At 43.0% G+C, this 25666-nt stretch overlaps 1 protein-coding gene across 4 annotated transcripts in view; it reads left to right on the top strand.

Moving 5' to 3' along the window:
• OLAH (oleoyl-ACP hydrolase) overlaps positions 1-25666 on the top strand; it is a 60417-nt gene that overhangs the window by 22373 nt on the left and 12378 nt on the right. The window contains exons 3-7 of one of the 4 annotated variants that reach the window (XM_036281206.1): positions 11586-11724; positions 15869-15968; positions 17181-17350; positions 23436-23518; positions 23857-23999. In XM_036281206.1, coding sequence (XP_036137099.1) covers positions 11586-11724; positions 15869-15968; positions 17181-17350; positions 23436-23518; positions 23857-23999 — 635 coding nt within the window. Of the gene's footprint in view, positions 1-11585; positions 11725-15868; positions 15969-17180; positions 17351-23435; positions 23519-23856; positions 24963-25666 lie in introns of those variants that run through there. The other 3 variants (XM_036281207.1, XR_004961974.1, XM_036281208.1) reach the window with 3 other exon arrangements.

Genomic DNA, 25666 nt, shown 5'->3' with positions numbered 1-25666 from the left:
TCCTTTTATTTTTCCTTCCTTTCTGATTGCTGTGGCTAAGATTTTCAGTACTATGTTATATAAGAGTGGTGAAAATGGGCATCCTTGCTTTGTTCCTGTTCTTAAAGGAAATGCTTTTAGTTTTTGCCCATTGAGTATGATGTTGGCTGTAGGTCTTTCATATATGGCTTTTATTATGTCCAGATATGATCCCTCTATTCCCAGATTGCTGAGCGTTTGTAACAGAAATGGATGCTGGCCCTGGCCAGTTTGGCTCAGCGGTTAGAGTGTCCGCCTGCGGTCCGGAGAGACCCGGGTTCAGTTCCCGCTAAGGGTATGTTCCTCGGTTGCAGTTTGTCCCCGGCCCTGGTTGGTCGTGCGGGTGGCAGCCACTCGATGTGTCCCTTTCACGTCGATGTTTCCCTCTCTCTCTCTTCCTGTCTCTCCCTCCCACTCTGTCTGTACAAAAAATGGAAAAGTGTCCTCGGGTGAGGATAAAAAAAAAAAGAAAAAAAATGGATGCTGGATTTTGTTGAAGGCTTTTTCGGCATCTATTGATATGATCACGTCGTTTTTATTCTTCATTTTATTTATGTGGAGTATCACGTTTATTGATTTGTGAATATTGTACCAGCCTTACATCCCTGGACTGAATCCCACTTGATCATGGTGGATAATTTTTTTGGTGTATTGCTCGATCCGATTTGCTAGTATTTTGTTCAGGATTTTGGCATCTATTTTCATCAGGGATATTGGCCTGTAGTTTTCTTTCTTTGTAGTGTCTTTTTATGGTTTTGGAATTAGAATTATGCTGGCCTCATAAAATGAGTTTGGAAGTCTTCCTTCCTCTTGAATGTTTTGAAATACATTGAGGAGAATGGCTGTTAGTTCTTGTTTGAATATTCGACAAAACTCCCCCGTGAAGCCATCCGGGCGTGGGCTTTTGTTTGCTGGGAGAGTCTTGATTACATCTTCAATTTCCTTAATTGTTATTGGTCTGTTCTAGTTTTCTATCTCTTCCTGGTCCAGTTTTGGGAGACTATTTTTTTCTAGAAATTTGTCCATTTCGCTTAGATTGTTGAATTTGTTGCCATATAATTGTTCATAGTAGTTGTTAACGATCTTTTGTATTTCCGTGGTGTCAGTTGTTACCTCTCCTCTTTCATTTCTGATTTTGTGTATTTGGGTTCTCTCTCTTTGTTTCTTGGTTAGTCTAGCTAACAGTCCATCAATTTTGTTTATCTTTTCGAAAAACCAGCTCTTTGTTTCATTGATCCTTTGAATTGTTTTTTTGGTCTCTATGTGATTTATTTCTACTCTGAGCTTTACTTTTTCCTTCCTTCTACTTGCTCTGGGGTTTTCTTTTTGTTTGCTCTCTAGTTCTTTAAGTTGTGAGGTTAGATAGTCTATTAGAGATTTTTCTTGTTTTTTGAGGTAGGCCTGTAGTGCTATAAACTTCCCTCTAAGAACTGCTTTTGCTGCATCCCATAGATTTTGTGTTGTTGTGTCTTCATTTTCATTGGTTTCCATGAAGTTTTTGATTTCTTCCTTGATCTCCTCGGTGACCCATTCATTGTTTAATAACATGCTATTTAGCTTCCATGTGTTCAAATGTCTTTGTGTGTTCTTCTTGCAATTGATTTCTAGTTTCATGCCATTGTGATCTGAGAAGATGCTTGATATGATTTCAGTCTTCTTGAATTTGTAGAGACTTAGTTTGTGCCCTAACATGTGGTCTATCTTTGAGAATGTCCCATGTGCACTTGAGAAGAATGTGAATTCTGTAGTTTTGGGGTGTAATTTTCTGTAGATATCTATTAAATCCATTTGGTCTAGTGCTTCATTTAGAGTCTCTGTTTCCTTGCTAATTTTTTGTCTAGAGGATCTATCCAGTGATGTAAGCGAGGTGTTGAAGTCCCCTGCTATGATTGTATTGCTATCAATTTCTCCTTTCAAGTCCTCCAGAAGATTTTTAATGTATTTTGGTGCTCCTATATTGGGTACATATATGTTTATCAAGGTTATATCTTTCTGCTGGATAGATCCTTTCAATATTATGTAGTGGCCTTCGTTGTCTCTAGTTATGGCCTTCATTTTGAAATCTATTTTATCAGATATGAGTATTGCTACCCCAGCTTTCTTTTCCTTTCTGTTTGCTTGGAAGATTTTTTTCCATCCCTTCACTTTCAATCTACCTGAGACTTTTGTTGTGAGGTGGGTCTCTTGTAAACAACATAGAGATGAGTCAAGATTTCTTATCCAATCAGCTATTCTGTGTCTTTATGGGAGCATTCAATCCATTTACATTTAAGGTGAATATTGATATGTACTTATTTATTGCGTTTTTCGTTTAGTGTGGTTATATTTTTCTTCCCATTTCACCTGCTAATTACAGCCATCCTTTTAACATTTCTTGCAGTGCTGGTTTGGTGCTAATGTATTCCCTTAGCCTTTTTTTTTATCTGGGAAGCTCTTTATTTGACCTTCTATTTTGTATGATAACCTTGCTGGGTAGAGTAGTCTTGGATTCAGATTTTTGTTTTTCATGACCTTGATTACTTCATGCCATTCCCTTCTGGCTTGTATTGTTTCTTGTGAGAAGTCAGCTGAGAGCCTTATGGGGTTTCCTTTGTAGGTAACCTGTTGCTTATCTCTTGCTGCTTTTAGGATTCTCTCTTTGTCTTTAATTTGTGGCAGTTTGATTACTATGTGTCTTGGTGTGGGCCTCTTTGGAATCTTCTTACTTGGGACTCTCTGTGCTTCTTGAACTTGAATGCCTTCTTCCTTCACCAAATTAGGGAAGTTTTCTGTCACTATTTCTGTGAATATATTCTTTAACCCTTGCTCATTTTCTTCTTCTTCAGGAACTCCTATGATGCGAATGTTATTACGTTTATAGTTGTCCCACAGTTTTCTTAAGCTGTCTTCCTGTTTTTTAAATGTTTTTTCCTTTTGGTTTTCTGATTGGTTCATTTTTTCTACCCTGTCTTCTAATTCACTGATCCAGTCCTCAGCTTCCTCTACTCTGCTGTTTAGACCTTCCAATGTGTCTTTCATTTCTGATATGTCATTCTTCATTTCTTCTTGGTGGTTTTTAATTTCTAATTGGTTGATTTTCAACATTTCTATGTCTTTACTCATGGTGCTCATGTCCTTACACATGCTGTTGAGCTTCCTCAAGATCATGGCTCTGAATTCTAGTTCTATTAACTTGCTTAACTGCACCTCATTTATCACCTCTTTGGTAGAGGTCTCTTGTTCTTTCATTTGGCTTTTGTTTCTGTTTTTCACCATTTTGCCTATCACAGTAAGCTTTGGAGTCTGCCAAATTTTTCCTGTGGATGTTGGTGTTCTGCTGTTTGCTGCTCCCTCTCCTGGGTTTGGATGAGGCAGGGAGGACCCACTTTAAACACCACTGTCAAGTCTTAGCTTTCCTGGTTAGTGTTGCTAGCCCAGGGAATGGTAGTTATCCTCTAGCTTTTTTTTTTTTTTTTTTTTTTTTGCCTGGAGGCTATTAGTAGAGGTCACCTGAAGAACCTTGGTTTCTGAGTTGCCTGAAAAATTCCCTCAGGGGCTCAGTGTAAGAGGATTTCCCAAGGGTGGGGCAGATGCTGGTTGTTAATGGGCCTCAATTAGCATTTTAGTGGCCACCAGGTGGGGCTGAATCTCTGAGGGAGGGGCTTCAGCTTCTTCCCAGGGCCCTGGGAAGAAGTAAGATGACCACCGTCCTGCGAGGCTGCACTCAGCAAAAGCTCTGCGCGCACCCTTTAAAACCTGAGTGTTCCCACACTGTTCCAGTCCAGTCTGCCTTCCCTCTGCCGGAGCCCAAAGTGAGTGGGTGCTCCCAATTTAGCCTCTGTCCAGACTCTGCGTCATGGAGCCACATGGGACTTTTAACCTGAGGGCACTGCATCCAGTCAAGGGCGGCCAAGTCTGTGGCACCAGCTGAGGGCGTAGCACCCAGCCAAGTTCACAGGACTCAGCCGAGGGCATAGCACTCAGCCGAAGCCACAGTACTCAGCCGTAGTCGCCGGACATAGCCGATTAGGCAGCAGCTTCCAGCCGAGTCCCCTGGTCCTAGCCGAGGGTGTAGCACCCAGCCGAATTTTCAGGACTCAGCTGTGGTAGCTGGACGCTGCCAAGGTGGCGGCAGCAGCCTCCAGCCAAGTCCCCTGGTCCCAGCCGAGGGCATAGCACCCAGCCGAGTTCGCAGGACTCAGCCACAGTAGTGGGACGCAACCAAGGCAGCAACAGCTTCCAGCCGAGTCCCCTGGTCCCAGCCGAGTCCGTGCAGCATCAGCCGTGGGGGTAGCACCCAGCCAAGTTCGCAGGACTCAGCCACGGTAGCCAGACGCAGCTGAGGTGGCAGCAGCTTCCAGCGGAGTCCCTGGTCCCAGCCGAGTCCGCTGGTCGCAGCCCAGACCACTACGGACTGTGGGCTCCCGGCCCCCTCTTGCGTCCTCGCAAGCCTACCAGGATTGGGTCAGTGTCCCTGGTTATGTGGTCCTCCAAGGTGTCTTTCTGTTGCCCCTTCCTGACGATTTGTCTTTATTTTTGTTGTAAATCCAGTTTGGTCCTGGGAGATGGTCTGTGTAGCTTCCATTCATTCTGCCACCATTTTTTTCCTGCTGTCAATTTTTTAATATTAATTTTGTATCCTGTTACTTTGTCAAATGTATTTATTAAATATAGGAGAGTTTTGATGGAGTCTTTAGCATTTTTTATCTACAATATCATGTTATCTGCAAATAATGACAATTTCACTTCCTCCTTTCCAATTTGGATCCCATTTCTTTTTTCTTCTTGTACAATTGCTGTGGCTAAGACTTCCAGTACTATGCCCCAGAGCAGAAGCCTGATTGGAGCTCAGCACCTTCCCCTACATCAGCAGTAACTGGGCGGGAGTTGAGCCCCACCACCAACAGCAGGGGAAGCTTGGCAGGCGAGGGAGCAGAGACACACCCCCAGCAGCACAAGTGCCTGCTTGGGAGTCTGGCACCTCCCCTCTCAACAAGAGAGACTGGGCGGGAGTGAAGCCCCACACCAACGGGCAGTAGCAGCTCAAATCAGCAGCTGATACCAATTCCTCCAAGCATCAGCAGAGACTGATCATGAGTGTGGCCCAGCCATGCAGCAGCAAGGCTGTGGGCAGCCAACACCTGCCCGTGACAACTGCAGCACCGGATTTGGAGTGGAGCCCCACTCCCAGTGGCAGCAAAGTCACAGGTGTGGAGCATCCTCAGCCCTCAAGGGCAGCAAGAGATAGGGACCTGAGAGCATCCTCTGGCATCAGCAACAGCAGTAGCAGTGCAAACGGGGAACTTTCACTTGACCCCAGCAGTGACCTATAAGCAGCTGAGGGCCAACAGGCAGCAGGATACCCCAGAAGCACACCATTGGGATCCACAGACCCCAGTAGTGTATCAGTGGGACCCACAAACCCCAGAAGCATACAAGCAAGACCCCGCACACCCCAGCCACATACCAACAAGACCCACACACCCCAACAGTGCACCAGGTAAACCCATGCTCCCCAGGCAGCATCAGCACAGATTGGCAGCTGAGACCCATCCCCAGCAGCATCAGCAGAGGCTGATCAGGACCAGTGCACCAGCCCAAGCAGCAACAAGACTTAGGAAGCCAAGACCTGCATGACAGACCAATACCAGCCACCAGTTGTCATTCCTCCAGGACCCACAGCAGGCAAGAGGCACCATACACCAAAATAGTCTGGGAGGCACAGGAGCCTTACTCGATAAACACTGACGTGCCTACACACTCCAACATCTCTCACTGTGCCTAGAACTACCAGATTGCTAAAATGGTGAGACAAAAAAAAACAAAAAACACTCAAATGAAAGCAAAGGGATAACAGAAAATGGAAGAAAGCAATTTGTCAGATAAAGAATTCAAAGCAATGCCCTGGCCGGTTTGGCTCAGCGGTTAGAACGTCGGCCTGCGGTCCAGGGAGACCTGGGTTCGGTTCCCACTAAGGGCACGTACCTTGGTTGCAGTTTGTCCCCGGCCCTGGTTGGGTCGTGTGGGTGGAAACCACTCGATGTGTCCCTTTCATGTCGATGTCTCTCTCTCTATCTCTCTCCCTCCCACTCTATCTGAACAAAATATCAAAAAAATGTCAAATGTCTTCGGGTGAGGATAAAAAAAAAAAGGAATAAACCACCATGTGCTTAATTGGAATTATGAGCTGAGGTCCAGGGTCCACTTCAGTTGAGGCTGATGCAGCTAAAGAGAAACTCCTGCCCGGCCTGCGTGGCTCAGTGGTTGAGCGTCAACCCTGTACCAAGAGGTTTGATTTCGAGTCAGGGCACATGCCTGGGTTGTGGGCCAAATCCCCAGGGGGTGACATGCAGGAGGCGGCTAATCGATGTTCTTTCTCACCGATGTTTCTCTCTCTCCCTCTCCCTTCCTCTCTCTCTAAAATCAATAAAGGGGAAAAAATTAAGAGAAAAAAAAAAAAAAAGAATTCAAAGCAATGATTTTAAGAGTGCTTAAACAATTTGGTGAGAACTACAAGCCACTTGATAAGAGTTATGAAGAGCTGACCGGGAACTACTTCAGCTTAAAAAAAGGAGCTATGCATAGAAATCAAGAGGAAATAAACAATGACATAGCTGTTATGAAAAATACCTTAGAAGGGTTCAATAGTAGATTAGAAGAAGCTGAAGACCAAACCACTGACTTAGAAGACAAGGTAGAAAAAAACACTCAAATAAAGCAGCAAATGGGGGGAAAAAATTAAAAAGCAGGAGGAGAGTTTAAGGGAGCTGTGGGACAATACAAAACAACAACATTAGCATTACAGGGATACCAGAAGGAGAAGAATTGGAGAAAGAAACAGAGAACCTGTTTGAAGAAATAATGACAGAAAACTTCCCTAAACTGGTGAAGGAACAAGTCAAACAAGTCCAGGAAACACAGAGAATCTCAAGCAAGATGAACCCCAAAAGATCCAATGCTAGACACATCATAATAAAAATAGCAAACATTAAAGACAAACAAAGAATCTTAAAGGAGGTAAGAGAGAGACAGGAAGATACCTACATGGGAGCTCCCATTAGACTGACAGCTGATTACTCAACAGAAATGCAGCAAGCCAGAAGGGAGTGGCATGAAGTGTACAAAATAATGCAAGGCAAGGGTCTGAACCCAAGACTACTCTATCCCAAAAGGCTATCACTCAAAATTGAAGGTTAAGTAAAGAGCTTCACACATAGAAAGAAAGAAAGAAAGAAAGAAAGAAAGAGAGAGAGAGAGAGAGAGAGAGAGAGAGAGAGAAAGAAAGAAAGAAAGAAAGAAAGAAAGAAAGAAAGAAAGAAAAAGGAATGTACCACCACCAAACCAGCACTGCAAGAAATGCTGAAGGGACTGTTATAAGTAGCAGAAGAAACAGAGAGAGCGAAAAGAACACAGACATAAAATACAAATACCAATTAATACCTATCTGTCACTAATAACCTTAAATGTAAATGGCTTAAATGCTCCAATCAAAAGAATTAGGGTAGCTGATTGGATAAGAAAACAAAATCCACATATATGCTGTCTACCAAAGACCCACCTCACAACAAAAGACTCACACAGGATAAAAGTGAAGGGATGGAAAAAATTTTTCAAGAAATGGAAATGAGGGACTTACGGTCAAGATGGCGGCGTAGGTAACCGCGGTATCGCGTCCTCCCACAACCACATCAAAGTTACAACTAAACTACAGAACAACCATCATTCAAAACCGCCTGAAATGAAGCTGAATGGAAGTCCTACAACTACAGAATTAAAGCAGCAGCCACTTCCAGACTGGTAGGAGGGGCAGAGGCGCAGGGCCGGTGGCGAGACAGGCCGATCCCACACCCACATGTGGTGGATAAAAATCAGGAGGACACCTCGGCTGGGAAGGCCCTTCCTGAAGACTGAGGGGTCCCTGTCCCACACCAGGTGCCCCTCTCAGGGTTCCAGTGCCAGGAAGAGAATCCCCATAACTTCTGGCTGGAAAAACCAGCAGGAACTGAGGCTCAGGGAAGCTGAAGTGGCAGGAACCCCAGGCAGCTCCTTTAAGGGCCCGCGGACGGACTTATCGGACTCTCTCCCTCTAAGCTCGGAGGGGAGGCAGCTCCAGGGGCACCAGAGACATACAGGGAAGAACTGAGCTGTTTGGCACTGGAGCGAGGCCTGGAGAGGGGGCTTTCTCCGGGACAAACGTGCTGTCAGAGGCCTTTGTTCCTTTGGTGAACCCTTCCCTGGGGCAGCAGACAGCCCCATATCTGGGACTCCAGCAACCTGGCTCACACGGGTAGCCCCGCCCCAGTGACTCCCTGAGGCCCCGCCCCACCCAACTTTCAGGCCCACCCAAGCTGTTGCCACTTGCTTAACCATAGGATTGGCCTGTCTTGGATCCTGCTTCAGGTTTTTCCTAAATTCTTTCAAACGAGCAGCATCTGGTCTCAGCTAGCCCCATACCGCTCGTTAAGTAATACACAGAAAGAAACACAGGGAGGCAGCCAAATTGAGGAGACAAAGAAACAGGTCCCAAAGGAAAGAACAGAACAAAACCCCAAGAAAAGAACTAAGCGAAATGGAGATAAGCAACCTAACAGATGCTGAGTTCAAAATACTGCTTATAAGGATGCTCAATGAACTCAGTGAGGGCCTCAAGAACATAAAAAAGGACCAGTCAGAAATGATGGATGCAGTCAGAATTGAAGGGGGTATTAACTGAAATAAAGAATAATTTACACAGATTCAATAGTAGAGTATGTAAATCCAAGGAGCAAACCATCAATTTGGAATATAAGGAAGCAAAAAACGCCCAATCAGAACAGCAAAAAGAAAAAAGAATCCAAAAAAATGAGGATAATGTAAGAAGCCTCTGGGACAACATCAAGCGTGCCAACATTCGCATCTTAGGGGTGCCAGAAGGAGGAGAGAGAGAACAAGAAATCGAAAACCTGTTTGAAACAATAATGGCAGAAAACTTTCCTAACTTGGTGAAGGAAACACACATACAAGTACAGGAAGCACAGAGAGTCCCAAATAAGATGAACCCCAAGAGGCCCACACCAAGACACATCATCATCAAAATGCAAAAGGTTCAAGACAAAGACAGAATCTTACAAGCATCAAGAGAAAGGCAGCTAGTTACCTACAAAGGAGTTCCCATAAGGCTGTCAGCTGATTTCTCAAAAGAAACTTTGCAGGCCAGAAGGGAGTGGCAAGAAATATTCAGAGGGATGAAAAGCAGGAACCTACAACCAAGATGACTCTATCCTGCAAAGCTGTCATTTAGAATCGATGGCCATATAAAGACTTTCCCAGACAAGAAAAAGTTAAAGGAGTTCATCACCACCAAACCGTTATTATATGAAATGATGAAGGGTCTTTTTGAAGAAAAAGATAAAATGTATGAACAAACAAAATGCCAGTGAATACATATCTATCAACAATGGAATCTACAACCAAAATGAACAGGTAGAACAGACACATTCTCATAGATACAGAAAACATTTTGTTGGTTGCCAGATGGGAGGGGGCTTGGGGGAATGGGTGAAAAAGGTGACGAGATTAAGAAGTACAAATTCATTGCTAGACTGACAAACCTCAAAGGGAAAGGGATTGGGGGGGTGGGAAGAAATAAACCAAAGAACTTATATGTATAACCAATGGACTCAGACAATAGTGTGGGAAAAGGTGGGAGGGGGGCAGGTGTGGGAAGGGGGGGTCAATGGGGGAAAAATGTGGAACATCTGTAATACATTTTACATTCAACAATAAAGATTTAAAAAATAAAAAATAAATAAAAAGAAAAAAAGAAATGGAAATGAAAAAAAAAGCTGATGTAGCAAAACTCATATCTGACAAAATTGACTTTAAAATGAGGGCCATAATAAGAGACAGAGAAGGTCAAGACATAATATTAAAAGGATCAATTCAACAAGAGGATATAACCCTGGTAAACATATAGGCACCAAATACGGGAGCACCAAAATATATTTAAAGCCCTGGCCAGTTTGGCTCAGCGTTTAGAGCATTGGCCTGTGGTCCCAAGAGACCCGGGTTCAGTTCCCGCTAAGGGCGCCTACCTGGGTTGCAGTTTGTCTCTGGCCCTGGTTGGTCATTCGGGTGGCAGCCACTTGATGTATCCCTTTCACGTCAATGTTTCTCTCTCTCTCTCTCTCTCTCTCTCTTTCTCTCTCTCTCTGTTCCTCTCTGTCCCTCCCAATCTACCTGAACAAGAAATGGAAAAATGTCGTTGGGTGAAGACAAAATAAAAATAAAAATTTATATATATATATATATATATATATATATATATATATATATATGTACACACACACACACACACACACACACACTTCTGGAGTTCTTCAAGGAAGAGATCAGTAGCAAGGCAATAATAGTGAGTGACTGTAACACCCCACTGACACCACTGGATAGATCTTCTAGACAAAAAATTAACAAGGATATAGAGTCCTTAAATGACAAATTAGATCATTTGGACTTAATTGATATTTACAGAACATTTCACCCCAAAGCTGTAGAAAGTATATTATTCTCAAGTGCATATGGGACATTCTGAAAGACAGACCACATGTTGGGACACAAAGTAAGTCTCTGCAAATTCAAGAAGACTGAAATCATATCAAGCATCATCTCAGATCAGAAAGGAATGAAATTAGAACTCAGTTACCACCAAAACACACAAAAACAATCAAACACTTGGAGGCTAAATAGCATGTTATTAAACAACAAATGTGTTACCAATAAGATCAAGGAAGAAATGAAAAACTTCCTGGAAACCAATGAAAATGAATACACAACAACACAAAATCTATGGGACACAGTGATAGCAGTCCTGAGAGGGAAGTTCATAGCACTACAGGCCTACTTCAAAAAAACAAGAAAAATTTCTAATTGACTTTTTTACTCTACAACTTAAAGAACTAGAAAGAAAACAAAAAGAAAAACCCAGAGCAAGTAGAAGGAAAGAAATAGTAAAGGTCAGAGCAGAAATAAACGACATAGAGACTAAAAAGACAGTTGAAAAGATCAATGAAACAAAAAGCCTGTTCCTTCAAAAGATAAACAAGATCGATGGACCTTTAGCCAGCCTCACCAAGAAACAAAAAGAGTGGACCCTAATAAAAAAAATCAGAAACAAAAACGAAGAAGTAACAACTCACACCACAGAAATACAAAGGATCATCAAAATATATTATGAACCAAACCCGGGTCTCTCTGGACTGCAGGTCAAAGCTCTAACTGCTGAGCCAAACCGGCTAGGGCACCATAATCTTTAAAACACCACAGTATCGCTCAGTTTGTGTGGCTCAGTGGATTGAACATCATCCCACAGACTGAGAGGTCCCAGTTTGATTTCCCATCAGGGCACATGCTCAGGTTGTGGGTTTAATCCCCAGTGGGGGGCGTGCAGGAGGCAGCTGATTGATGTTTCTCTCTCACATAGATGTTTCCCTCTCTCCCTTCCTCTCTCCCTATAAAGACCCAATAATCAAAAATCAATAAATAAGCACAATAGAACATCACAGTGTCTCAGTCACTGCTTGCATGCATTCACGTGTGTTTCCGATCTCCAGTGCACTCCATAAGGCTTGCTGGGAGAGAAAGTCGACTTGAAGAACCTTTTTCCAGTGATATCTGCCAAATAGCTGATGAAATTGTTTGTGCCCTGCTGCCAGTCCTCCAGGATAAACCATTTGCATTTTTTGGCCACAGGTATTTAAAATCTATTTTAAAAGACGTTTCCTAGATCATGAGTCCTTGGTAAATGTTCTTTGTGTCATGTGAGACGCATACCTTCTGCATTGGTTACACTGCTTCATCACTGCTTGAAGGAGTGATTTATTTTTTTATTTTTATTTTTAGACATCCTTCCCATCATCCTTTTATTTTTTTTTAATTTTCATTCGAGGACATTTTTCCATTTTTTGTACAGACAGTGTGGGAAGGAGAGAAAGGAAGAGAGAGAGAGGGAAACATCGATGTGAAAGGGACACATCGAGTGGCTGCCACCCGCACAACCAACCAGGGCCGGGGACAAACTGCAACCGAGGTACATGCCCTTAGCGGGAACCGAACCCGGGTCTCTCCGGACCGCAGGTGGACGCTCTAACCGCTGAGCCAAACCGGCCAGGGCAAGGAGTGATTTATTAAATGCGCTTCAAGCTGTTTTCAGACAAGGAAGTCAGACAAAGAAACTGTGCAATAGAAACCATAAAGATGTAACTGTCAGGTCATGTGATAAATTGTACAAATCCTGGGCTCCTTCTGGCATCTTTTCTTTGGAAAATAGTTCTAGGATATTGAATCATTATAACCAGTCACAACTTTTACAACTGGCCTGTTTGCATAGTAAAAAAATCAGGACTTGTAAAATCATTATTTTAGCAGTAACTTATATTCCACTTTTTTTTTTTTTTTACAGATGTTTCTCCTATTTTCCCTCATTGACACCCTCCTCCCAATCCTGCCCCCCACCCCAGCATTATTGTCTATGTTCTTGTTTACACATACATGTGTATAAGTTCTGTGACTTATTTCTTCCTTCCCCCCACATTTACCTCTTCTGAGGTTTTCGGTTCGCACCCCACTTTTATGTCTCTGGGTCTATTTTGTTCCTCAGCTTGTTTTGTTCATTATATTCCACAAATAAGTGAGATCATTTGATACTTGTCTTTTTTTAACTGGTTTGTTTTGCTTAGCATAATACTCTCCAGGTCCCTCCATGTCATCTCAAAGGATAAGAGATCTTTCTTTCTTACGGCTGCATAGTACTCCATTGTGTATATGTACCATGGCTTTTATATCCACTCATCTTTTCATGGACACTTGGCTGTTTCCAGATCTTAGCTACTGTAAATAGTGCTGCCAAGGGACATACGAAAAAATGCTCAATGTCACTAATCATCAGAGAGATGCAAATTAAAACAACAATGAGGTATCACCTCACACCTGTCAGAATGGCCACCATCAACAAATTATCAAACAACAGGTGCTGGCGAGGGTGTGGAGAAAAGGGGAGTCTAGTACACTGCTGGTAGGAATGCAGACTGGTACAGCCACTATGGAAAACACTATGGTGTTACCTCAAAAAATTAAAAATTGAACTGCCATTTGACCCAGTGATCCCACGTCTAGGAATATACCCCTAAGAAGCCTGAAACACCAATCAGAAAGAAAATATGTATTCCACTTATTTTTAATTTTAAAAACGATAAAGATAGTATGTGCTAGGTTCTATAATTTTAAGGTTATAACTTGAAACCTGGAGTTTTGTCTGCCTCTTTATCTGTTTGACTGGGGACAAATTCCTAAGGTTTTTAAATTTGTTTTCTTCTTTGTGAAATTGGAATAATAGTTCCTCCTTGTGAGGATTAAATGAATAATGTTCATAAATTATTTGATATGTAGTAAGGCCTCGCTAAATATTGGACACCATATTATATAATATTTACAGATATGGTCAGGCAAAAAGTAAACAGTATGCATCATCCTAGAAAGTACTTTATAATGTTGGTGTGATTCCATAGTATTTTACATATATGGTCCTGTTTTGTATCTTTTCCTGAGTTTCTTTCACTTACTATTGCTGTGGAGTTCACATGGCTTCATGACCTGTTCTTATCAATCCCCTTTGGGGACATAGAGTTAATTTTACCTTTTTCTATGAGCTCATGAACATGTATGCATAGCCCATGGACATAGACAACAGTGTGGGGAGGGGCGTGGAGGTGGGTAAAGAGTGTGAGAAACGAGGGTCATCTGTAATAGTGTCAACAATAAATAATAATTTAAAAATATTTTTAAAATGTCATCTTAAAAAACATTTCAAAGAACATTATTTTGTTTTTGTTTTGTTTTTGTATGTGCCCCTAGCCAGACCAAACCCGGGACTCTGATCCACAGGCCAACGATCCAACTGCTGAGCCAAACCCGCCAGGGCTCAATGAACATCATTTGTAGAAAATTTAGTACACAGCTCATAAGTTTCTTAGGATATATTTCCAGAATTTGGGTTAAATGATATACCAATTGTCAAAGCTCTTGATATATATTGCAAAATTACCTGCAATTGACACTTCCTCAACTACAAACACTGGACCCGCCCTGGCCAGTTTGGCTCAGCAGTTAGAGCATCACCCAGCAAACCAATGAGGGGTGGGTTCGATTCCCCTCAAGGGCAAGTACCTGGGTTATGGTTTGTCCCTGGTGCTGGTAGTGGTTGTGAAGGGAGGCAGCTGGTCGATGTGACACATCGATGATATTTCTCTTTCTCTCTTCCTCCATCCATGATACCTGAAAATAAAATGGAAAAGACCATCCTCAGGTGAAGATAAAAAACAAAAAAACAAAAAAAAAACAAACAAACAGCCCTGGCCGATTTGGCTCAGCGGTTAGAGCGTCGGCCTGCGGTCCAGAGAGACCTGGGTTCAATTCCTGCTAAGGGCACGTACCTCGGTTGCAGTTTATCCACAGCTCTGGTTGGGTTGTACGGGAGGCAGCCACTCGATGTGTCCCTTTCACATTGATGTTTCTCTCTCTCTCTCCGCCTCCCACTCTATCTGAACAATAAATGGAATACTGTCCTCAGGTGTGGATAAAAAAAAAAAAAAAATGAAGCATGGGACTGAGTTTGGCTTTTCCTCCCCTAAGATATTTACCAAAAAAATCTTGGCAGTATTGCCTACAAAATATATCTACCTAATATCTACAGCAGATACCAAACTTTTTGGTTCCAGTATTGCTTTAATGCTTTTAAAAAGCATTGAGGACCTCAGAGAGCATTGTTTACGTGTGTTATATAATGTCAATGTGTATTATATTGGAAAGCAAACTAAGAAATTTTAAGTACATTTAACTTACCTTAAAATAATATTTAAAAGGCCATTATGTGGTGACATAAATAATACATTTTTAAGTAAAAGACTGTGTTCCCCCAAAAAAGTAGTGGGAGGTGTGGTGTTGTTTTACATTTTTGCAGATCTGTTTAATGACTGGCTCACTAGAATGCAGCTAGATTCTCATTTCTCCTTCTGCATTCAAACTGTTGCAATGTCCCATGTCACATAGCCTCTGGAAAACTCAACTCTGCACTCAGGAGAGAATGAGAGTAAAAAAGGCTTATAACATTTTGGCATTATCATGAAAGTAACTTTAACCTCATAGAACATCTGAAAACTTCTCAGGAATCCCCAGGGGACCCCAGACTGTATTTTGAGAACTTCCGATGAATACTACCAAAGACATAGAGCTAGAGATCTGAAGGGAGAACAAGAAATTTATTTATTTTTTTATTTTTTTATTTTTTTATTTTTTATTTTATTTTATTTGATTATTTTTTTTAATTTTATTTTTTTAAACCTCACCTGAAGATACTTTTACATTTTATCTTCAGACAGAGTGGAAGGGAGAGAGAGAAAGAAATATCGATGTGAGAGAGACACATTGATTGGCTGCCACCTGCACAACCCCAACTGGGGCCGAGGACAACGGCAACCAAGGTACGTGCCCTTGGTTGGAATCGAACCCGGGACTCTTTGGTCTGCGGGCCAATACTCTAACTGCTGTGCTAAACCAGCCAGGGCAAGAAAAAGATATTTAAATAAATTTTAAGACACTGTGCAAATAAGCACTAAATCCTAGACTGAATAATCTAGAATGTCTTAAAATAATTGTATGCTGATGTAAATCATCAAAAGTATACTTTCTACACATACCTTTATTATTAAACTAACTTACACTTTCCTTTGCCTATGTCATAATCATTGCTGTGTTTATAGTCCTTACTCCTACATACTTGCAATGGATTACCATAACACTGTTCAACAGTTGTGATCATGTTTTTCTTTCCCAAATTTAGTCTGGGATCCTATATCGCTTTCATGACAGCACTACACCTGAAGGAAAAACATAAGCTAGAACCGATGCATCTCTTTGTGTCAAGTGCATTTCCTCCTCATGTAAGTAATTTCATTTTCCTTTGGATGAGTGCTGAAGAGGAGAGACATGAGGGGGGAAATCACGTTATTTTCCTGTCTGGTGAATTCTGGTGCAGTGTGGGGATGATGAAAAGACCCTCAAATCTATTCCAGTAGCATCTCTTCTATTCTGGGCAGTGCACTTTAACCATTTCCTGGCCAGTGCCTGCAAAGTCCCTGGTATCTCCAAGCTAACATTGACCCAAAGTGCTTGTTCTTTCATTCTGGGTCAGGTGGGAACTTAATCAACTTTAGGCTAAGATCTGAGCCAGGGAGGAATACTTGAAATCTCCAAAGCGTATAGTGATGTCAATTTTTCAGAACCACCCTGGTTTTTTTTTTTGTTTTGTTTTGTTTTTTTTTTAAGAGAAAGAGAGAGAGGAAGGGAGAGGGAGAGAGAGAAGCATCGATGAGAGAGTGAAACATTGGCTGCTTCCCGCACACCCCCTACCAGGGATCCAGCCTGTAACCACCCAGGGACATGCCCTGACCAGGATTCAAACCGGTGACCTTTTAGTGCATTGGAAAACGCCCAACCAGCTGAGCCACACTATTCGGGCACCCCCCTGGCTTTTAAAGTCAATGCCTCTGGACCTGGAGAGTATTATGCTAAGCAAAATAAGCCAGTCAGAGAAAGACAAGTACCACATGATCTCACTTATGGAATATCATGAACAAAATAAGCTGTCGACCAAGAGAGATCCAGAGCTGTGGAAGTAGGGAGCAGACTGACAAACCTCAGAGGGATGGGGGTGGGAGGGATGGGAAGAGATAAACCAAAGAACTTACATGTCTATGTGCACAGCCAGTGGATACAGACATGGAGCGGGGAAGGGGGTAACAAGCAGGAAGGGGTCAATGGGGACAAAAGGGGGACATCTGTATACTTTCAGTAATAAAAAATAAAGTCAGTGCCTCTGTTCCCACTGCTCCCACTCCTGCCCTTTGCTGTCCCTTCCCCATCCAAGGAAAGGCCCTGGTTCACTGTGGCGGCATCATGACACTGAATTAAGAGTGCGGGGGAACATTCTTCTCCCTGCTGTTAAAGAGGAAGAGGTCTGCCCCGAGACCAGTAGACAAAGAAAGTCCACTTCTGAACGCTGACTGAGTGACATTTCCCTTAGATAGGGGGCTGTCAGTTTGTGCACACATCCGTTACATGAAATATTAGACTTATATTGTTAATGTTTCAAGTCTATGGCCAGGCCTTACATTCCCGAAGAAAACGAAGTGTCAGAAGAAGAACGTGTCTCTGGCATTTTGGCTTTTGGAGGCACTTCCAAGACTTTTATCAATGATAAAGAATTTAATCAACAGTACTATCCCAGACTGGTGGCGGATCTACATATTATCAAAAATTACACGTGAGTAACTGAGATAAGTTATTTATGTATATATTTCATATATATATATATTTTATCCTCACCCAAGGACATTTTTGCGTTTATTTTCAGATAGATTTGGGTGGCGGGGGGAGGAAACATTGATGTGAGAGAGACATAGTGAGTGGTCACCACCCACACGACCCTAACCGGGGCTGGGGACAAACTGCAACTGAGGTAAGTGCCATTAGCTGGAACTGACCCCAGGACTCTCTGCTTAGAAGGCCGATGATCTGACCACTGAGCCAAACCGGTCAGGGCTTGTGAGTGATTTTTTTTTAAGAAATTATCATTTATTTAAAAATGTAGATTGGGCCTTGGCTGGTTTGGCTCAGCGGTTGGAGCGTCAGCCTGTGGACCACAGAGTCCTGGGTTCGGTTCCAGTTAGGGGCACGTACCAAAAAAAAAAAAAAGTAAATTGGCAGTTCTCTGAGACTACTTATACAGGAAGACAACATTCTAAGAGTTTGCTTTCATTTCCTTTGGGGCCACCTATGATAGTTTTCCTGGCTTAGAATGGAGCATGGGCACAGAAATTATATAACTAAAAGAAGAACGGGCCCTGGCCGATTTTGATCAGTGGTTAGAGCGTCGGCCTGTGGTCCAGAGAGACCCAGGTTTGGTTCCCGCTAAGGGCTCATACTTCGGTTGCAGTTTGTCCCCGGCCCTGGTCAGATCATGTGGGTGGCAGCCACTCAATTTATCCTTTTTATGTCAATGTTTCTCTCTCTCTTCTCTCTCCTTCCCACTTTATCTGAACAAAAAATGGAAAAATGGCCTCGAGTAAGGATTTAAAAAAAAGATGAACAGAACATATTTTTGTTTTATGTGTGTGTGTCTGTGTGTCTGGTTTGACATACTTGTTTAAAAAAATCATTTTTTTCTTATTGATTTCAAAGAGAGGAAGGGAGAAGAGAGAGAGATAGAGACACTAATGAGAGAGAACATCGATTGGCCGCCTCCTGTATGCCCCCCACTGGGAATTGTGCTCACAACCTGGGCATGTGCCTGGACCAGGAATTGAACCAGCAACCTCTTGGTGCATGGGTCGATGCTCAACCACTGAGCCACACTGGCTGGGCTGACACACATGTTTTATCATACAACTGTTTTGTGAATAAATGAATGCCCAGGAGTTCTCATCTTCTTAGAGGGTCAGCAGGAACAAATCCCTGCTTTTTGAGTTGTGTGGAGGTGAACCAGGTGGGGAAGGAGTGGTTGGCTTTTTGTGAATTCTGTTCCAAAACTCACTGAACTCCATGGCATCTGACCGTTGCTTTTACTCATGAGATGTGTGTATTGGTGCTTGATTCTTCTGGTAGGACTGGAGTCCTACAACTCTGTGAAGCCTTCCCAGTAATCTAAACCTACCCATGGCTCTTCGTTCCCTAACTCTCCCAGGCAGTGACCGTGGGGCCAGCCTCTGACCCTTAGTAACCATTAGACTGGCCCATGAATTTCTCCTGTTTTGCCAGGGCTCTGTCTCCTCCATATATGTTCCTAGAAGGTGGATGCTTGGGCCTATGTTTTTTTCATTTCCTCCATAAAGGCTGGACCTAGGCATAGGGCCACCATGGGCAGGGCTTGTGGTAAGAAGTTTACACAAATATCTATAAAAAGTGCAGCCTACTTGAAAAGCACCTTGAGGACAGACAATCCCGCTCACCTATGACACGTCCCTCCATGCACTGCCATCTACAGTCTATCACTAAGCCCACCAGCTCCCCCGCATCCCCAGTGACCCAGGTCTATAGGACCATTTCTGTCCCAACAACCTTTGCCCAAGTGTGATTCTCACAGGGATAAGCTGTCTGTGTCGCTGGTTTAGCACAGAGTCAGAATCAAAGGAACCCAGTCTGACATCACCATCCTTCCCCAAAATAGAAAAGTAATCCAAGTTACTGGGAATATTCCATGAAATAATGTAGGCAAAAGCTGGTTTTTAATAATTAGGCCTCGCACAATGGTTAAACACGCTGTCTGCAGACTTAGGATCAAAACACTTTCAGCTTCATACTAACTCTGAGATTCAGAGCCAGTTTCTTTGACAGTCTGGGCCTGGCCTGTCAGAGGCAGGGAGCACATGACCTCCCCCAGGTGTTGTGGTGAGGATAAAGGAGGTCAGCCTGGCCATGTAACTATCCACCACAATTTTAAAAAACAAAACACAACCATTTGTATGTCCTGTTTAAAGAGGTATCTATTTAGTTACTCTACCCATTTTTTAATTGAGTTCTTCCTTTTGTTGAGATGTATGAGTACTCTATATATTTTTGAAATACACCCCTTATCTGATGTATGGTTGGCAAGGGAAATAAGCCAATCAGAGAAAGACAAATATCACATGATCTCACTTATTTGTGGAATATAATGACAAAATGAGTGGATGAATAATATAAACCCAGAGACTTGAAAGTAGGGAACCTACTGCCAAACTTCAAAGGAAGGGGGTGGGGGCTGGGGGATCAAAGAACTAATATGCATATGTGCATAACCAATGGATGTAGATAACAAAGCTGTGAGGGAGTGGGAGAGGTGGGATCAGAAGGAGGTTGTCAAGGAAGGAACAAAAATAAATTATCTATAACATAAATAGATTAAGAAAATTAATTAAATTTAAAAAATAACAAAAAATTCACTACCAAGGCTACTGTTTTGGCTTTGTTAACATTTGTTAGTAGAGCCTTGGGGTGTCGATGGTGGGCCATGTGCAACAACAGCCCACCAGAAAAATTAAAATGGAGAGAGTACAGCATGCAGGAGGACCACCAGGGACCTCAGGGCAAGGTGCAGGCGGAGGGTGTGGCTGGATCCTAGGCACAGGCTTATATTAGTGTCTGTGGGTGCAGTATGTTGGGGTTCTTGGGCCAAGGTCAGGTTGGTCTATTCAAACAAACAAAAAAAAGTTGGGTTTTGGTGAGCTTCACAGTAGTGGTGTCTAAGGGATGCATAAGAGGAAAGCTCAGGGAGGCGGGAGAGACTGTTACTCACAGGGCTGTGGGGGACTCACATCGGGGACATACCTTTACTTGTGACTCTGCAGCTGTCATCTAGGACTTGTACTGCAATGTGGGTGCCGAGGCAGCCACGGTCTACTGTGGCTCAGAAGAAAAGTCCCCAACACCAAAATAAAAGCTAAATCTCTCACAGGGATGTTGCACTCATACAATAGAGAAAACCTGTTAGCACTTTCCCCCTCTCCCCTGTCACTCCAAGTGCAACAGCCACCCGCAACTGTGTGCTCCTCTCCCCAAATGCCTAAATCCCTGCTAAACCACGCGCTCTCAATTCTTCTTCCCTCTTCACTGTTGCTCCTTCCACGGTCTCAGACTGTTCTCTCTTCTGGTCGCTGCAGCTCTCAGTTGTTTCCAATAAACATAAAATCAGGACTGTGGATTGTCTCTCAGTCTTCTGTTTCTATCACCACCAGGGGTCAGAGCCTGGAGGCCACAATGAAAGTCTGTGACAGGTGCAGCTGAGGGCTCCCAACTGCCCTCAAGCTGTCCTCATCTCCTGCCTGAACATTGGTCCCGTTCCCTCCTCTCCTCCTGGAGCCCTGTTATATACATGCTAGGTTGCTGGGCTTTGTCCCATGGCTCTGGGATACTCTGACTTTCTAAACTCTTTGTTTCCTTTGCATTTCAGTTTGGACGATTCTTATTGACCATCTTCAAGGTCAGTGATTCTTTCTTCAGCTGTATCCGGTCTACTGATGAGCCTGTCAAAGGAATTCCTCAGTCGGTTGCTGTTTGTTCCTAAACTTTCTATTGGACTCTTGTGTAGTATAGTTTTCACCTCTCTTATAACCTTCCCCATTTGCTCACACATACTGTCCACCTTTTCTGTGAAATCCTTTGACATCTCAAACAGAGGTATTAAAGTCCATGATAGTTCCATCATCCGGGTCTTAGTGAGTCTGATTCTTTTGATTGCTCTGTCTCTTGACAATGGAGTTCTTTCCTGCTTTCTTCTGGCTGATCATTTTTGTTTATTGAAAGCTAAATATCATGCATAAAACAGAGACTACAGTACATATTTTTTACACCTGGACTTGCCACCTCTCATCTCCTGTCAGGCCATCAGTACACGGAGTTGAGTCTATCTAAACTAGAAATGACCGGTGTTTGGCTTTTGTTGTTACTGTTGTCACTCCGGGCAATACCCCCTTCCAAGTCCACTCGTGTTACTATGTTACTATGGAGAGTAGGCTGCTGGAGAATTTCCCTCCATGCTTGTCTTTCTTGTACCTCATAGAAAAATCTCTCCCATTTTACAGACAGCTGTTCCTCGATGTGTGGTATCAGCCTCTGGGAGAAGATGGGGAGTTCTTGGGCCTCTTCGAGTCTCGCACTTCCATCTTAGGCAGGACCTTTGGTCTGGGCCCTGTGGGCCCTGTGGATGTAACTCTCAGCGTGCCTGCTCCTTCTCCCTGTATCTATGGCTGGTCTTATGTGGAAGCTCCTGCCCCTCCCCAGAAGTAGAAAGTTTGCTATAGAGGTGGGCCTAATACCATTTCCCACTCCCTCCCCCAGGGTAGAGGGTCAGTGCTTCCATCCCCTGTAGCCATGGGTCTTCACTTGTAGGGAAGTGATTGTGTCTGATGCTCCTCTTCCAGCAGCTTGAGGCTGTTGCTTAGTAGGAAAGAAGGGTCTGGGAAGGGGCCAGGGTTTAGTATCCATTTTATAGCCACAGCCAATTTCCTACTGCACACCTGCCCCACCCAGGAAGCTTTTCCTGACTTCCCATCTTGTTCCAAGTCTTTCATGTGAACCCCTAGTGAAGGCCTTGGAAAAGGGTCTGTGAGCAGTGTGGATTCCATTTGACAACACCCCACCTTTGCCCACCTTGATCTCTAGCACTCTGTTACCATTTTAGCTGATTCTTCTTCCTTAAATGTCCAGCAGACACCATTCCTCCTGTGTTTTTGGCCCCCCTGAACCAGCCTGCATGCCCCGCCCCTCCTTAGAGGTACCTGGCCCTCCTTGAATTTGTTTTCTCTTTGGCTTGCAGACCAGCTCTCTAGTGAGTTCAAGTAAAGTTGTGATCTTGTAGTTTGTTCGGCTTTTTCTCATCATCAGTTTGAGAGTGGCACTCTTAGTTTTCCGCATTCTGGGAAACGATGGGAATTTTTTTTTTTAAGAGAATGAATTCTTGCCTGAAATATTGAAAGAACCACCAAGCTGGTCATAGACCCCATGTCTCACCCAGAGGTATGAAAGTCAAGTTTGGTCATGACCCACTTGCCTTCAATCCTTTTGGTGGCTCCTGTCATTCCAAGGATGACCAAAATCCTCTATGTGCCTAGACCTGGGCCTGGCCCACCTCTTTTACCTAATCTGGCCAATCTCCCCTTTGCTTTCTGATATTCAATGATCTGTGCTCAATCTCTTTCCTCTTCATTTAGATCTGATTCACCTTTTCCCCAGGGAGAATTTGCTCAATGCCACCACCAACTTACACATCTCTCTGGTTGTCTAATTATTTCATTTATATGTGTCTCCCCAGACAGTCTCTTAAGTTTCAGGAGGAGAGAGACTGTGTCTTTCCACCGCTTCCTGGTGGCTAACACAGCAGCTAGCACATAGCTGAATAAACATATGTTGCTGTTGTGATTCAACTGAGAATGGGTGGAACCGGCCCAGGGGACCTGCTTGCATGAACCTGCTTTTGTTCTGCTGGTTTATGTCTGTTTCCCCAGACAGTCTCTATGTTGCAGGAGGAAAGAGACAGTGTTTGTCGGTTCACTGGACCATGAACCAACCATGGAGAGCTGGTCGTTTGTGGAAAAGGCAGTTAAAGGGACTATTTATGACCAGCCTCAGCCTGAGTGGGACTCAGGGCCCAGGTGTCATCAGGCTGCCATCTGTATTGTTCTAGAATTTAGATGATCTTGGAAAATGGCCTGGACAACAGTCTGCCATGTGGAAGTATGGCTGGTAAAAAATGTTTGGATTGCTGGAAATAGCAAAAGAGAAAAACGTGACAGCACAGCACATTTCGTTCATGGGACTCTAATGATAGGAAAAGATCCAGGGAAAAATACTCACCGGCTCTTTTCTGTTTACAGCTTTAAAGCACCATCTGAGCCGGTTCTGTCATGTGACTTAACATGCTTTGTTGGATCTGAAGAGATAATAGAGGATTTAGAAGGTAAAATGATTCTGATACGTCTGAATATTTCACTGAGATATTTGTTAGATGGTTTTTCTGCTAAAGTTCAACCAGCAGTTACTGCAATGAGTAGAAAACAGGCCCAGGTTTTATTTAACGTAAACTGAGACATATCAGCTGTGTGGAAAATGAGAGAGCACTGCTGTGTGCTGATAGGTCTCAGAGAAATGAAAACTGCAGGGCTCACTGAACATGAGACCTTGAAAGTAACTTGCCACTGGGGTCCGATCTTTGGAAAGTGATATCTGGAAGTAAGTGTTTTGTTGTTTTCGGTAAGTGCCATTTGTTACTAAATCTATCATTTTGCTTATTTTTAGGCTGGAAAGATTTAACCAGTGGAAGTTTTCGTATGCATGTGCTTCCAGGAAATCACTTTCATCTCATGGAAGCTGCCAATGAGACCTTCCTCAAGAACTACATAACCAAGTGTCTAGAGATATCGATGCTCGCCGGACTTTAGGTAGCCTTCCTTTCGGTTTTAAAACAAGTCGAAGTGATGATATGATACTTATTCTGCCCCCATCCTTAGAAATAGTTCTTTAGTTTCATTCAGAAATTGGAAAGTTATGCATTTGCTACATTACGGTGATTTGTTATATATAAATGTATTTCTCTGTGGGGCATTTATGTATCTGGGGACAAAGGCAACAGGGCAGGCATGCTTCTGGCAGGGTCCTTTGTCTGTAATAGAATCTCATTTGAGTTTCATCTGTGGGAAGTTAGTCAACAAAATTCCTGCTTGGTAAATGATCTGCTTTTTCCTTCATTTATTTTAATTAAGTGAAATGGCACACAGGGGCATGATTGAAATTAAATTAAATTAAATGGTTTCATCTGCACACTGGGACTCAATGCTTGATCTAATCTTTTGAAATATAAGCTCATCCCATTGAATAAGAAAATGTAACCTAGTGCTCTGTTAAAACAAGATAGTTCTAAACAACCATTGCAGCTGTTCTGTTAAGTCCCAGGGTGCCTGGAAGTCCTGGTCATCTTCTGAGGGGTTTCTCCTGCACTGGTTGCCCGTGGGCTCCGGGCGGCCCTGCTGCTGCCCAGGCAGTGACTGACGTTGGCGCAGGGGCAGTATGGAGTGGCCAAGTACAGATGCCACGTCCCTTAGGCTCCCTCAGCCTTGCTCTGTGACCATATGGCGTTGACATGGGCAGGAAGCAGAACAGCTGGAGACACACAGGAGCTAAAAGGGAAACAGGCAGACACAGGGAAAATGAGCTGAGTCGGAACAAAGAAGCCTACAAATGGGGTCCACTGATGCCGTTGAGGAGAATGAAGAGGCACCATGTCTCTGAGCCGTGTGGACCCTGCCGTCTCCTGCAATTCCCACACTGTCTGTCTCTTGGGATCCTAGCTATTCTATAGACATCCTGATTTCTTTATTTCCCGTGGATCTTCACAATAAACTCTACTACTGGATTGATGAAACCGATGTCTCCTCCTTACTGCTTAGCCTGCTTAACCCAGCATCATAAGTTAAAATGTAAACTTTTAAAGCATTGATATGTTTATGATCACATAATCCGGGTTTGTGGTTTTTAATAATTTTAAAATCATATATAAAGAATCTTAGTAAATAGCTTGGCCAGTTTGGCTTAATGCACATTGTCCCATGAACCAAGAGAACCCTAGTCAATTCCCAATCAGGGCACATGCCAGGAATGTGGGCTTGATCCCCAGTAGGGGGCGTGCAGGAGTTGGCCAATTGATGTTTTTCTCTCCCTCTCCCTCTCACTCTCCCTTCCTCTTTCTTTAAAATCAATAACAATATATTGTTTAAAGAGTCTTAGTATATAAGATCAGGAAAAATGCATATAGGAGGTATTTTTCAGAATTTATCAGTCCTTTTTAATAATGTACACATAATATAAAATTTGTTATGGAGAAACGTCTTTAGGTTAGAATTCACATAATAATAAATTTGGGCTGAGAACAGCCTCAACAAATGATGCTAACTATTTAATACGAGCTGTGCTGTGCTTTTCTCTCTGGTATATGACTTCTAGGATTTCCTCACAAAAGAACTGGTACTAAAGTAATTTAGATTCTTGATTATTAATTCAAACAATTTTTAGTTAAAATAGTCCACAAGTTGAAATCTCAAGATGGAGCCAT

The sequence above is a fragment of the Molossus molossus genome, unplaced genomic scaffold (genome assembly GCF_014108415.1).
Source record: "Molossus molossus isolate mMolMol1 unplaced genomic scaffold, mMolMol1.p scaffold_m16_p_32, whole genome shotgun sequence".
NCBI lineage: Eukaryota > Metazoa > Chordata > Mammalia > Chiroptera > Molossidae > Molossus > Molossus molossus.
The sequence above is the reverse complement of the archived record's forward strand: the minus strand, read 5'-3'. Positions and strand labels throughout refer to the sequence as shown.